Raw genomic sequence first — 15,933 nt, forward strand, 5'->3', positions numbered from 1 at the left:
TCATTGAATGGCGGTGCAGGCTAGAAGGGCTGAATGGCCTGCTCCTGCACTTATTTTCTATGTTTCTATGTTTCTATGTATATTGCTTTTTCACCAAAAGTCCTTTACCTATCAGGACTCCAGTAATTTAACCTTTTGATCTGAATTTCACAAAGATAAATTTGCTGGCTTTGAATTCAGGGTTGGCTGCACACAGTTGGTTCCTTGTTTTAAATAACCTTTTCTTTGCATACGGTGTGCCCCATTTTTATTTTATAAATTGACCTGAACTTCAAGTCTGTATTATATGAAATCAATTTAATGGTACTTTTGCACCTATTGTTAACTTGTTTCTGTAATCTCTGCTGCAGTACATCAAGTTTCTCTCTCTAGCACAGTTTGAACCTGCACTGTAAAGACCTGAAAAGATGTTGGTGCAGAATTACAATAATGAAAGTAACGGCAGGAAAATTAAACATTTCTACACGAGCCATATCAAGTCAAAATATTTCAAGAGCTTCATACTGGCTACGGTAGTGTCGTGGTTATGTTACTGGACCAGTAATCCAATTGATAGTTTGAATTCAGTTTAAAAATATCTAGAAGTAAATAGCTGGAATCAGTAAAAGTGACCATAACCAGTTGTAAAAACTCAACTGGTTCACTATGTCCTTTAGGGGAGGAAACCTTCCATCCTTACCCGGTCTGGCCTATAAGTTACTCCAGTCCCACACCAATGTGGTTAACTCTTCAGGGCCCTCTGAAGTTACCTCGCAAGCCACTTAGTGAGGTCAACGAGTGATGAGCAATAAATGCCGGCATTGCCAGCAACATCCACATCCCGTGGATGGATACAAACAAAATACGATGCATTGCTTTTGTAACGCATGACCGATTATGTAGGCAAATTTGATTTAAATACTGGGACCGAAATTGGTGAAGGCCCCCACCCGCCCGAAGGACCGCTGAGGTACCTGACGGTTCTTTGGGTGGGGTTTTCATCGAAAAGGTCCTTCAAAGGTCGGCCAGCGGCAAAAAAGGGACTTCCGCCTCCAATCTGGGCGGCAGCTCCCAATCTCGGCGGCAAAGGCACTTGCCACCCAAGTGCTGCCGAGGATGGAGTCGAGCCCACGGAGGGTCGAAGACCGGAAAAGGGAAAGCATCAAAAAAAACCTTCAGGGGACCCCATCCAGGTATGTCCCGTAAAAGAAAAAAATTATAAAATGTTTACTCACCTTTTTTTCAGATCTTCATACTTACCGTCGGGGACAGACCAGTGGTCCACCCCTGTTCTGGCGCCGACTCCCGCCCGCATCAATATGGCATCACGGCGGGCGGGAGTCCACTTATGTCACTCGGCTGTCCGCTGACATCAGCGGGCGGTTCCCGGCAGTTCTCCCCTCCTGCCCGCTCCAGCCCAAATCGAAAGTGGCACTGGGTGCAACTCGAGGGGGAATGTCGGCGGCAAGGCCAATTTCGGGCCCTTAAATACTGCTGCTGAAGTGACAAAGATCTGTTGCGTGGAAGATTAATGAGTTCAGTGTTGGGGAGAATAAATTCTTACAAGCATTCCATAAATGAGTCTCAACTCAGTTAAAAATGAAGTCAATCCATTGTTCTGTTCTCTGGGGTATGTGAAAGTTCATTGGAAATTAATTTATGTTTCCAATATTCTGGAGGCCAAAATCTTTCATGTTCTCGAAAGTGGTGATCTGTGAGTGGAATGCTTGGAACAGTGTTTTTCAAGTACATATGCTCAGCCTAGTCCCCTTCGGAAATAGCACACTGGGCTGCCTTTGAAACTCAAGATTCTTATCAGTGATACACAGTGTAATTTGAAGTTGAATTTAGACAGTACCGATTGCCCATACCGTCAGCTGTGACTCAGTGGGTAGCACACTCACCTCGGAGTCAGCAGGTTGTGGGTTCAAGTCACACTGCAGGCTGATACTCCAGTGCAGTGCTGAGGGAGATGTTGTCTTTTGGATGAGACGTTAAACCGAGGCCCCGTTTGCTCTCAGGTGGATGCAAAAGATCCCATGACACTATTTTGCATGGCACTATTTCAAAGAGAAGCAGGGGAGTTATCCCCGGTGTTCTGGCCAATATTTATCCCTCAATCAACATAACAAAAATAGATTGGGCTGAATTTTCAGCTTTTTGTGTTTTCGTCCATTTTCGGGCACAATTCGTGGCAGATTCAAAAATTTAATGCTGGGTTAACGTTAACGCCAAAGTGTGCAACTTTCGCCAAATAAAAGTTCACGCGGAGCATTAGCGCTAACTCCGATGTTGCACCACACAATGTGCTCCGGATGCCAAAAGTTCCAGCGGCGTTAAAAAAAAATTGGCTGTCCTGCGCATGCACAAATGTTTTTTTCTTCCTACGCTTCAGGTCTGCTGTCCAGTCGCAAACCCTAATGCAGGGCACGGCCGCACGCATGCGCAGTACACCCGGGGCTGAATCAGCCATTTTAAATCTGGATTTTCATGATGGAGGACGACGAATCAAGATAGCATGCCAGGCGGTTCAGCCAGGAGGCCAACAAAGCTCTAGTGGGGGCTGTAGAGAGAAGATGGCAAGAGTTGCATCGTAGAGGTGGATCTAGACCATTGCCAACGATTTTCAAGTGGATCTGGAGAGAAATTGCTGAGGAGGTCTCTGCCTCAGACACTGTGGTCAGGACTGGCACACAGTGCCGAAAGAAGTTCAATGATCTTTCAAGGGTCGTAAGAGCACAATTTTAATTCATGCATTCCTTCATTACTTCAATTATAAATCTGACACACTCATGTTCTCATGTTTTTGGTGTCGCTCAGCACTCTGTGGGTTGCCTCCTAAAATGCATGACACATAGGTAGGCTTAGTTTGGCACCCTATTTGCCATGAACGATCTTTACACATTATGAAGATTGCTTTCTGCGATCTCATCAGATGTCTCCACACTTTGATGTCCTCCTGAACAACGTACAACTTCCAAGGCCATTAAAGAAGACTATTACATTCAGACAGTATGGCATAAGTGCTTTGGTGGCAATCTGTGCCACAAGAGCAGATGGACCCTCTTGTAACCATTCCCATTTTCATCTTTGCAGGCCAAGAAGTCACATAATCGGTGCGAGCAGGTGCGGACATGTGGCGGTCCGCCTCAGACCCTGCCACTCAGACATTGAAGAACGAGTGGCAGGCCTCATCAGCGTCTCAGGTTGGACAGCTGCCAGTGGGGTCACTGACCCCCACTTGGAAACTGAGAGCAAGTCCTGCAAACTCCCTGGGCTGTGTTGGGGCAATGTGATGCAGTGTCTATGGACTAGGGTTGGGGCAATGTCCTGCACACTCCCTAGGCCGGATTGGGGCAATGGCATGCAGTGTCTCTGGACTAGATATAATGGAGTAGCGGCGCTCCTTCAAATGAGCCGGTGCTATGCGAAATTCTTCATGTTACCCTGTCTCCTCCCGTGCGGCTAACCACTCGTCTTTTGCTTCCGACTTCCAGATGACCAGCCACAGTATCCCTCAAGGCAACACTCATCAGCTGACTCTGATGCAACTGCAATCCACACCTGTTTTACCGCTGGCACTCGCCACAATGTGACTTTCTCAAGGTTTGACAACGCCGAGGTTCCTGAGACGAGTGGCATGCAGCAACGCACTACTGGGGTCGAATCCAGTATGCCATCTCTTGAGGGCGAGTTGCCAAAGTCAATCTGCTGACAGACAGGCAGGCGTGGAACTGGATACGGTGAGAATGTCCAGGGAAAACATCCACCTCACCCGTCGGCTTCTTGATGTCCTGTGTAGGATTCCCACAATCATCGAGAGTCTCACTGCGATAATTACGGAGGTAGGGTCGCAGATTGTCGGTGCGAGCCATGAAAACTGTGAGGCCATCAATACCCACACGAGGCTGGTGGCCTCCAGCAGCAACAGTGGAGTCCCGGAGAGTGTGGCAAGAACCCTTGCGGAATATGGCGCATCACAGGCACAAGCTCTGCTTCAGCTTGGGCAGATGATGCAGTCCATAAACCCTCTCGCTATACACTCTGCGTTCCCCACTGTCACACCCAAACCACCTGTGACTGGCAAGGTTGATGAAAAGGCTCGCCAGTCAGAACTCAGGCCTTCCGTGGCACGAGCTGGTCCAGTGTGTCCCTAGCTGGCGTCCCCATTGTGTCTCTCTCTCTCTCTCTCTCTCTCTCTCTCTCTCTCGCCAAAGCGCTCTGGCAATCTTGCTGCACGCCATTTTAGTTACACTTTGGTTCGGAGCAGCAAGCAAGGGAGGGTGATAAGGGGAATGGGGCAAAAGCTGGTGGTAAAAAATAGTGTGCCAGGGATTGCTGCATTATATTCTTGATGCTGGATGCATCCTATGTTTTATGTTGCATTATGATGTTCACCGAGTCTCGTCGTCGAGAGCATGCAGAAAATAACCACAGGCAGTGGAAGGAGCGTGCGGTAAACCAGACTCCCCACCCACCTTTTCCTTCAACCACTGTCTGTCCCACCTGTGACAAATGAATACGTGGCTTGAGCAGTAGTGCAGCAGGGAGGGATTCAAATTCCTGGGGCATTGGAACAGGTTCTGGGGGAGGTGGGACCAGTACAAACCGGACGGTCTGCACCTGGGCAGGACCGGAGCCAATGTCCAAGGGGGAATGTTTGCTAGTGCTGTTGGGGAGGAGCTAAACTAATATGGCAGGGAGATGGGAACCAATGCAGGGAGATAGAGGGAAACAAAATGGAGATAGAAGCAAAAGACAGAAAGGAGAGGAGTAAAAGTGGAGGGCAGAGAAACCCAAGGCAAAAAACAAAAAGGGCCACTGTACAGCAAAATTCTAAAGGGTCAAAGTGTAATAAAAAGGCAAGCATGAAAGCTCGGTGCCTCAATGCGAGGAGTATTCGGAACCCAGGAGAGGGCTCTGAGCTAGTTGGAGTGGGTGAGAGCGCAGATGAACAGGAACCCAAGAAAGAATGCAAAAGGCAGGAGGCAACAGAGCAGAGTAGCACTGGGGTAAGTGTAAACCACATGGTGTTAGGAAGGGACAATATGTATGAATTTAAAGGGGCTGCAGAGGGGTCAAAACTAAAAATCATGGTTTAAAAACTAGTATTAAAACACTACCTAAACGCACGCAGCATTCGAAATAAAGTAAATGAGTTGACGGCACAAATCATGACAAATGGGTATGATTTGGTGGCCATTACAGAAACGTGGTTGCAGGGTGGCCAAGACTGGGAATTAAACATACAGGGGTAACTGACAATTCGGAAAGATAGACAAGAAGGGAAAGGAGGTGGGGTAGCTCTGTTAATAAAGGATGATATCAGGGCAGTTGTGAGAGATGATATTGGCTCTAATGAACAAAATGTTGAATCATTGTGGGAGGAGGTTAGAGATAGTAAGGGGAAAAAGTTACTGGTGGGCGTAGTTTATAGGCCCCCAAATAATAACTTCATAGTAGGGTGGACAATAATCAAGGAAATAATGGAGGCATGTGAAAAAGGAATGGCAGTAATCATGGGGGATTTTAACCTAGATATCGATTGGTCAAATCAAAATCGCACGGGGTAGACTTGAAGAGGAATTCATAGAATGCATATGGGATTGTTTCTTCGAACAGTATGTTACAGAACCTACAAGGGAGCAAGCTATCTTAGATCTGGTCCTGTGTAATGAGACAGGAATAATAAACGATCTCCTAGTAAAAGATCCTCTCGGAATGAATGATCACAGTATGGTTGAATTTGTAATACAGATTGAAGGTGAGGAAGTAGTGTCTCAAACGAGCGTACTATGCTTAAACAAAGGGGACTACAGTGGGATGAGGGCAGAGTTGGCTTAAGTAGACTGGGAACACAGACTAAACGGTGGCACAATTGAGGAACAGTGGAGGTCTTTTAAGGAGCTCTTTCATAGTGCTCAACAAAAATATATTCCAGTGAAAAAGAAGGGCGGTAAGAGAAGGGATAACCAGCCGTGGATAACCAAGGAAATAAAGGAGAGTATCAAATTCAAAACCAATGCGTATAAGGTGGCCAAGGTTGGTGGGAAACTAGAAGATTGGGAAAATTTTAAACGACAGCAAAGAATGACTAAGAAAGCAGAAAAGAAAGAAAAGATAGATTACGAAAGTAAACTTGCGCAAAACATAAAAATAGATAGTAAAAGCTTTTACCGATATATAAAACAGAAAAGAGTGACTAAAGTAAATGTTGGTCCCTTCGAAGATGAGAAGGGGGATTTAACAATGGGAAATGTGGAAATGGCTGAGACCGTAAACAATTATTTTGCTTCGGTCTTCACAGTGGAAGACACAAAAACCATGCCAAAAATTGCTGGTCACGGGAATGTGGGAATGGAGGACCTTGAGACAATCACTATCACTAGTGGGGTAGTGCTGGACAGGCTAATGGATCTCAAGGTAGACAAGTCCCCTGGTCCTGATGAAATGCATCCCAGGGTATTAAAAGAGATGGCGGAAGTTATAGCAGATGCATTCGTTATAATCTACCAAAGTTCTCTGGACTCTGGGAAGGTACCATCGGATTGGAAAGCAGCTAATGTAACGCCTCTGTTTAAAAAAGGGGGCAGACAAAAGGCAGGTAACTATAGGCCGGTTAGTTTAACATCTGTAGTGGGGAAAATGCTTGAAGCTATCATTAAGGAAGAAAAGCAGGACATCTAGATAGGAATAGTGTAATCAAGCAGACGCAACATGGATTCATGAAGGGGAAATCATGTTTAACTAATTTACTGGAATTCTTTGAGGATATAACGAGCATGGTGGATAGAGGTGTACCGATGGATGTGGTGTATTTAGATTTCCAAAAGGCATTCAATAAGGTGCCACACAAAAGTTTACTGCAGAAGATAAAGGTACGCGGAGTCAGAGGAAATGTATTAGCTTGGATAGAGAAGTGGCTGGCTAACAGAAAGCAGAGAGTTGGGATAAATGGGTCCTTTTCGGGTTGGAAATCGGTGGTTAGTGGTGTGCCACAGGGATCGGTGCTGGGACCACAACTGTTTACAATATACATAGATGACCTGGAAGAGGGGACAGAGTGTAGTGTAACAAAATTTGCAGATGACACAAAGATTAGTGGGAAAGCAGGTTGTGTAGAGGACAGAGAGGGGCTGCAAAGAGATTTAGATCGGTTAAGCGAATGGGCTAAGGTTTGGCAGATGGAATACAATGTCGGAAAATGTGAGGTCATCCACCTTGAAAAAAAAACAGTAAAAGGAAATATTATTTGAATGGGGAGAAATTACAACATGCTGCGGTGCAGAGGGACCTGGGGGTCCTTGTGCATGAAACTCTTGTGCATGAATCCCAAAAAGTTAGTTTGCAGGTGCAGCAGGTAATCAGGAAGGCGAATGGAATGTTGGCCTTCATTGTGAGAGGGATGGAGTACAAAAGCAGGGAGGTCCTGCTGCAACTGTACAGGGTATTGGTGAGGCCGCACCTGGAGTACTGCGTGCAGTTTTGGTCACCTTACTTAAGGAAGGATATACTAGCCTTGGAGAGGGTAGAGACGATTCACTAGGCTGATTCCGGAGATGATACCTTATGATGATAGATTGAGTAGACTGGGTCTTTACTCGTTGGAGATCAGAAGGATGAGGGGTGATCTTATAGAAACATTTAAAATAATGAAAGGGATAGACAGGATAGAGGCAGAGAGGTTGTTTCCACTGGTCGGGGAGACTAGAACTTGAGGGCACAGCCTCAAAATACGGGGGAGCCAATTTAAAACCGAGTTGAGAAGGAATTTCTTCTCAGAGGGTTGTGAATCTGTGGAATTCTCTGCCCAAGGAAGCAGTTGAGGCTAGCTCATTGAATGTATTCAAGTCACAGATAGATAGATTTTTAACCAATAAGATAATCAAGGGTTACGGGGAGCGGGCGGGTAAGTGGAGCTGAGTCCACGGCCAGATCAGCCATGATCTTGTTGAATGGCAGAGCAGGCTCGAGGGGCTAGATGGCCTATTCCTGTTCCTAATTCTTATGTTCTTATGTAATTCCTGTATTGGACTGTACAGTCACCTGAGAACTCACTGAGCGTGGAAGCACGTCTTCCTCGATTTTGAGGAACTGCCTATGACAATGTCGTCGTCGTCTCACACTGCTAGATGCAGCAAATTTATGTTATTTTATTAAATGTTTCACAATTAAGTTTACAATGTTCAATAAATTCTTTTGTTCACCATAACCATTCCTATGTAGTGTCGCATTTGCAGAATAAGGGGGGGAGTAGTCAACATGGTGGGTTCGAGTGGCCAGGCAACGGTCAAACTTGATGTTCATTCTTCAAGCCAAGCGTTCGATGATGAGCTGCCAACGTAAGGCTTTGGCAGCGGCGAAATCTCCACGATGCCTCCCGTTATTGTGGCGGGGGTGGTGCTGGTGGCATGGGTTCCTCACCAGGCTTCTCTTCCTCCTCCCATCCTCTTTCTCCGGAGGTGGTCCTGCAATCCCCATTGGCAATTCCTGTCCCCTCATGATGGTTAGCTGAGGGGAGTATTGCAGGCTGCCTTGCCTCCAGAGTGGTCCAGGCATCAGAAGCGCTGCTTGAGCACTCCAATTGTCTGTTCGACGATGCTGCATCTGGCTGAATGGCTCTCAGTCTCGCGATGCTCGGCTTCTGTCGGAGGGTTCTGGAGTGGGGGGCGGTCTTGAGCCAGGTGGTGAGGCCGTAACCTTTGTCCCTAAGCATCCAGCTCTGGCCTTGTGGTTGACGCTGGAATATGTCCGAGACCGTGCTCTCAAGCAAGGTGAAAGCATCATGGATGATCCCTGGATATTGGGCATTGACTACCATGATGTGCCGAGTATAGTCACAGATGATCTGTATGTTCATGGAGTGGAATCTCTTTCGGTTTCAGAAAATCTCTGGATTCTGTAAAGGTGCTCGCAGGGTGATGTACGTAGAGTCAATGGCACCCTGAACCTTGGGGAAGCCAGCAAATCGTCCAAAACCTACAGCCCTCACATTTTGGGTCTCCTTGGTCATTGGGAAGTTTAAGAAGTCCATTCTGCGTGCGTACAGTGCATTAGTCACCTGGCGAATGCAGCTGTGCTGCGAGATGGAGCATATGTACCCTGCTGACGCATGAAAGGAGCCGGAGGTATAGAAGGCAAGTGCCACAGTCACCTTCACCTCGATGGGCACTGCAGTCCTGTTGCTGGTAGGCTGTAGGTCTCCCTGGATGAGCTGGCATATCTCTGCGACCATCTCTTTTCGGAAGCGCAGCCTTCTAACGCACTGTGCCTCAGAGAGCTGCAGGTATGAGCGATATTCCCTGTAAACTCGTGGAGGGTAAGGCCTCCTCCCCATACGTCTGCGACCTCTTCGATTATGTTGCAAATGATCATCAATAAGCCTTTTTCCAGCTCGACGCCATATGAATATAGCAGCCAGGATTACTGGCTCCCGACATAGCATGGCCCCCATCTTTTAAAATGTCCTTTAAAGCAAACTAGAAACTCTCACAAACTTCACAATGAAAAGTATGCAGTAATGCAGCGTTCTTCACCCAATCCTTTTAATCACTCACAACTGCAACTTTCTCCTCCGTTAGCACCTGGTGCGCCCTGGGTCAGTCACGTTTTTCTTGGCAGGTTCTTGGGCAGACGTTAAATCGGGTGAAATGCTCGAAAGTTCCACCCAGGGCGCTAGCGTAGTGATACACGACGATTTACGTCATCCAAATGGTCAAAACAGCAGCAGGGTGTGAAGTTTTCGTGCCACCGCAAAATCACTGCCGAAAATTCCACCTGGGCGCAAAATCGTGTGCCTCGTTTCACGCCCCACAAAAAAATCATTTTGCGCCTCACCAAGGTGCTAAATGGGACACAAATGAGCTGAAAATCCAGCCCATTAGCTGGTCATTATCACATTGCTGTTTGTGGAAGCTTGCTATGCGCAAATTGGCTGAAGCGTTTCCGACATTACAACAGTCAGCGAACGCCAAAAGTACTTCATTGGCTGTAAAGCGCTTTGAGATGTCTGGTGGTCATGAAAGGCGCTATATAAATGCAAGTCTTTCTTTCTTTCCAACATTAGTCAGCTCTCACTCAACAGCTTTATTCCCTAGAGAAATTGCTGGGAATCTCAGCAGGTCAGGCAGCATCTATGGAGAGGAAGCAGAGTTAACGTTTCAGGTCGATGACCCTTTGTCAGAACCGACGTTGACATCGGTCATTGTCCCGAAACGTTAACTCTGCTTCCTCCCTCTCTCCACAGATGCTGCCTGATTTGTTGAGATTTCCAGCATTTTCTGTTTTTATTCCAGATTCCAGCATCCGTAGTATTTTGCTTTTGTATTAGCTTTATCCATCCGAGAGGGCGCTGAGCACCTCGAGTCTCAATGCCGAGAGCAAGCAGAAATCAAGGGCAGCCAGCGGAAAGAGCGTGCGGCAAACCAGTTCCACTCATCCCTTCCCTCAACGACTATCTGGCCCACCTGTGACGGAGCCTGTGGCTCTCGTATTGGACTGTTCAGCCGCCAAAGAACTCACTTCAGGAGTGGAAGAAAGTCTGCCTCGATTCCGAGGGACTGCCTATGATGATGATTCCATAATTCAGGCTAATGGGCTATTGGACTGTGTTGAGCCTCAACTATAGAAGGCGTGAGAGAATTAATTCACCCAGAAACGTAACTCATTAACCCTCCTTTCCTCTTCTTAAATATACCTTTGAAAATTGACTTCAAAAAATTCACATAATACAGACTTGGAGTTCAGGTCAATTAAAAAATGGAGCACACCATATGTACAAAAAAAAGCTATTTAAAACAAAAGAACAAAGTTTTAGTTATTTGAAAGCACCACTGCGGACAGCAATACAAGCTGATAATAGCAAGTCCTTTCAGATGAATGTAAAAGTATAAAGTGAAGTCAGCCATCATTAAAGGCAAAATTAAGTGGTGGGAAAGAAGCAAAAGATTAATTTAACCATATTGTAGCCAGTAAATGTAACACTCCTACTACGAAGGCCATGTTTAATATTAAGGCTTGGAATTTTCTGAAAATACTTGTGCGGAAATAATGGCAGAAGTGTGACAACGCTGTTTATAAGTGCAAAAGATTGACGCGGACCTGACTTGCAGCTGTTTTCTCACATTATGCCAGAGTTTATACAATTGTTTGCATCAATTCAGCAAAACCTGTGCCACTCATTAACACAGCTCCGCCCCCATACAAAACACTGGAAAATGCAAGGTTTCTTACATTAATTCAAGTTCTGAATGAGCTGCAAATTTACCCTTAAAATTTTAGGCACAGAAGGACCCAGTGATAATTCTGCCGCTTTATGCAGATTTAAAAAAAAATCTGAGACCTACACTATATTTTCTGTACCTTTGAATGGATTTTACAGCAACAGAAAGTTATATTAAAAATTAGATAAGTTTCCACAATTACATTTCTTAAACCAGCTGAGCCTAATGTGCAGAAATCACGGTTTGGTGGCTTCAAACTTTAATTCTAATACACAAAAAGAGGAACTTGAAGAATGATTTTTATATTCCAGCGTTGGATTGACGGCAAGATTGACGTAAATTTTAGAGTAACTTGCTGGTTCTGCCATTTACCGAAATTCTGAGCATTAGTGTTTTTGCCTCAAAAAGTCAGGTCTCTGCACTCAACAGGGAACAACTCAGCTGACTGTAATGGTGGGCTGTACCTCGGGTCTGAGATGGCAAAGAGGTGTCCAAAGCAAGAAATGACAGGGTGCTCTGTGCACTCCAAGTATTTATCAAATCAAGTGACTATTGTGTAATAAAGTTCTTCTTTAACTGCTTAATTTTATTAAACGAATGCTATTTCAGTTTTTATTCTAAAATTCCTGAAGCAACAACACAGAAGATGCATCATTACCTGTTGTGAAAGACCTTCCCGGCTTTCAGTAGAACTTAGAATGGCCCTACGATTTGCCAAAGCTGCTACATAAGGTACTGATCCTGGACAAGGCTGTAACAAGATTACTCCATTAGATTTTAAAAACTAAAAAAAAAGCTCTATGCAACAGAACAAACAATATCCAGTGCATTACAAAACTTCAAAATAAAATTTTCTCCAACTGTTTCATCCTGTACATGGCTCATTGGTCATCCTCTCCCTGTCTTTACAAGCTTTCTAAATATGCTTTTGAACATCAATGTTGCCCCTGGCCTCAACCACCATCACTACTTGAAGATGCTTTGCCTGCACTAGTTGGTCCCCTTCTTCATTCTTATAGGGGTCAAGTTTCGGCCTGAGTTGCTCCTATTTTTTTGGAGCCATTTACGCCTGTTTTGCAAGTTTAGGCAGCGAAAACTTACTCCAAACTAACTTAGAATGGAGTAATAAATAAAATAAAGAGCCATCATCAATAATAAATGATAAATCAATAAATCAACCAATAAATCAATCCAAATAAATTATTAAATTTTAAAAAAATTTAAAATGACTCAATAAATAAACATTTATTTCTACTCACCTACTGCAGCACCAGGGAGAAGAGGGGGCTGGGAAAGAGATGATGATGGGGGGGGGGGGGGGGGGGGGAAGAGAAGATGGGGGGGGGGGGGAAAGAGATGATGGTGATGATGATGGGGGGGGGAGAGAAGAGAAGAGATGATGATGGGGGGGGGGGGGGGGAGGAGGAGATGATGATGGGGGGGGGAGGAGATGATGATATGGGGGGGAGAAGGAGAAGATGATATGGGGGGGAGGAGATGATGATATGGGGGGGAGAGAGAAGATGATATGGGGGGGAGAGAAGATGATATGGGGGGGAGAGAAGATGATATGGGGGGGAGAGAAGATGATATGGGGGGGGAGAGAAGATGATATGGGGGGGAGAGAAGATGATATGGGGGGGAGAGAAGATGATATGGGGGGGAGAGAAGATGATATGGGGGGGAGAGAAGATGATATGGGGGGGAGAGAAGATGATATGGGGGGGGAGAGAAGATGATATGGGGGGGGAGAGAAGATGGGGGGGAGAGAAGATGATATGGGGGGGAGAGAAGATGATATGGGGGGGAGAGAAGATGATATGGGGGGGAGAGAAGATGATATGGGGGGGAGAGAAGATGATATGGGGGGGAGAGAAGATGATATGGGGGGGAGAGAAGATGATATGGGGGGGGAGAGAAGATGATATGGGGGGGAGAGAAGATGATATGGGGGGGAGAGAAGATGATATGGGGGGGAGAGAAGATGATATGGGGGGGAGAGAAGATGATATGGGGGGGAGAGAAGATGATATGGGGGGAGAGAAGATGATATGGGGGGGAGAGAAGATGATATGGGGGGGAGAGAAGATGATATGGGGGGGAGAGAAGATGATATGGGGGGGAGAGAAGATGATATGGGGGGGAGAGATGATATGGGGGGGAGAGAAGATGATATGGGGGGGGAGAGAAGATGATATGGGGGGGGAGAGAAGATGATATGGGGGGGGGGAGAGATGATATGGGGGGGGAGAGAAGATGATATGGGGGGGGGAGAGAGATGATATGGGGGGGAGAGAAGATGATATGGGGGGGGAGAGAAGATGATATGGGGGGGGAGAGAAGAGAAGATGATATGGGGGGGACGAAGAGAAGATGATATGGGGGGGAAGAAGGAGAAGATGATGGGGGGGGGAGAAGAAGAGAAGATGATGGTGGGGGGGGGAGAAAAAGAGAAGATGATGGGGGGGAAGGAAGAAGAAGAAGAAGAGAAGATGATGGGGGGGGGGGGAAGAAGAGAAGATTATTGGGGGGGGAGAAGAAGAGAAGATGATTGGGGGGGGGAGAAGAGAAGATGATTGGGGGGGGGAGAAGAGAAGAAGAGAAGATGATTGGGGGGGGGAGAAGAAGAGAAGATGATGGGGGGGGGGGGAGAAGAAGATGGGGGGGGGAAGAAGAGATGATGGGGGGGGGAGAGAAGAGAAGAGAAGATGATTGGGGGGGGGAGAAGAAGAGATGATGGGGGGGGGAGAAGAGAAGAGAAGAGAAGATGATTGGGGGGGGGGAGAAAGAGATGATGATATGGGGGTGGGGGGAGAAGAAGAGAAGATGATGGGGGGGGGGGGAGGAGAGAAGATGATGGGTGGGGGGGGAAGAAGAGAAGATGAGGGGGGGGGGGAAGAAGAGAAGATGATGGGTGGGGGGGGAAGAAGAGATGATGGGGGGGGGGAGAAGAGAAGAGATGATGATTGGGGGGGGGGGGGGGGGAAGAGAAGATGATATGGGGGGGGGGGGGGGGGGAAAGAAGAGAAGATGATGGGGGGGGGGGAGGAGAGGAGAAGATGATGGTGGAGAGGAGAGACAGAGAAGATGAAGCCGGGTCCCGCCGAGGACTTCGGGCAGGGCCCGCAAGCAGCCGATGCCGGGCTGCCGACTCTTCGGACAGGGCATGTGCGCAGCTGCAGGCAGTTTCGGTGCAAGGCTGTAGCTCTGCCCCCACCAGCTCCTGCTGCGCAGCGCCGAAGTGGAAATGGGCCGACAGCTGTCTGAGAATCGCGAGGTAAGTATTCGGCGCAATTTTTGTTCTATAAATTAGGTGTTCTAGCAGGCAGCCGAAACTTGACCCCATAGTTTCTACAAATGGATCTCATGCCAGGCACTGATTAATGGACTTTTTGCAACTATCAAGCTATCCCCTTGTTCTCCTCGCATCACGAGTACCTGAATCTCTCAATCACCTTCTTTCCCGGTACATGAATATGCTTATACAAGTATATGTACACATAAATTAAAATTGTATATAATCTACACAATAAATATATATAATCCACACACAAAACCTAGCAGCAATTCAGCGGTTTTGATGTAATAAAACTACAATAAACGGATTCAGTACTTTAGAATTTAACTAGAAGATAGAACTACTGACAAATATTTGTTAGTTATTAATACAATCTAATACTTATTGGAACATTCAGTTTTTAATTCTCAAATCCATGTGTGACAGGAGCATGAAAATTGTTGACGACAACTTGACATGCAAGAAAGATAAAAAAGGGGATAATGATGGGCAAGGCAGTTCATGACCTATATGATCACTTCTTTAGTATCAAGTTACAAAGTTGTGCAGACTAGAATTGCCAGAGAGCTCGGAATAGATCAACCTGCATAGATGACCCTGCTACAGACCAGATTACCCAGCTACTGAACTAGAACATCAATTACAGCAAGAACAGCAAAGCATAAGCAACTTGCTCAAGCAAATGAAGATCCATGCTTCAATCCCCTACCCTATCCCAACATCAGATGTAGCATGAAATCATACAATGTATTTGTTTAACATTAGCATATTTATACAAACCTTCTTTAGAGACTTAATATAAGCAGCTGCTTTCCTCTTGTTCTGCAGCATACACTGTGCTGAGAGGGGGTCGATTACCCCCATTCTTCCCTTTGAGCCATACACTGAAGGAGCCGTGAAGAAGTCCAGGTTGTTGCTGAAGAATGTACCAATCTAGAGACACAAAAACATGGACTGCAACAAACGGTGTATGTATATCAAGAAGTTGAAGGTATTTTTGTTTTGCACAGTATGAATTTTCAAAATCAAATCTTTCAGTGACAGTAAAATAGGCTCTAAACAGAAGAGCCTATTAACAGAAGCTATTACAATAAAAGACCTACTGAGGTTTTTTGTAAATCACTTAAAATTTATAAAACATAGAATGATACAGCACAGGAGGCCATTCAGCCCATCATGCCTGTGCCAGCTTTTTGAAAGAGCTATCCAATTATCCCACTCACCGGTCTTTTCCCCATATTCTGACAATTTATTTCCCCTCCAAGTATTTAAACAATTCCCGTTTTAAAGTTATTATCGAATTTAATTCCACTATTCTTTCAGGCAGTGCAAGATCATCATAACTCGCTCCGTAAAAAAATGTCTTATCTCGCCTCTGGTTTATTTGCAAGTACCTTAAATCTGTGTCCTCTGGTTACCGACCCTTCTGCCACT

At 45.9% G+C, this 15,933-nt stretch overlaps 1 protein-coding gene across 3 annotated transcripts in view; it reads right to left on the bottom strand.

Moving 5' to 3' along the window:
* ppp1r21 (protein phosphatase 1, regulatory subunit 21) overlaps nt 1-15,933 on the bottom strand; it is a 127,187-nt gene that overhangs the window by 22,959 nt on the left and 88,295 nt on the right. For all 3 annotated transcript variants that reach the window (XM_070888681.1, XM_070888682.1, XM_070888680.1), the window contains 2 exons: nt 15,280-15,432; nt 11,860-11,952 (listed from right to left, as the gene is read on the bottom strand). In XM_070888681.1, the coding sequence (XP_070744782.1) occupies nt 11,860-11,952; nt 15,280-15,432 (246 nt within the window). The remainder of the gene's footprint in view (nt 1-11,859; nt 11,953-15,279; nt 15,433-15,933) is intronic.

This window comes from Pristiophorus japonicus, chromosome 9 (assembly GCF_044704955.1).
Source record: "Pristiophorus japonicus isolate sPriJap1 chromosome 9, sPriJap1.hap1, whole genome shotgun sequence".
In the NCBI taxonomy this organism is placed as follows: domain Eukaryota; kingdom Metazoa; phylum Chordata; class Chondrichthyes; family Pristiophoridae; genus Pristiophorus; species Pristiophorus japonicus.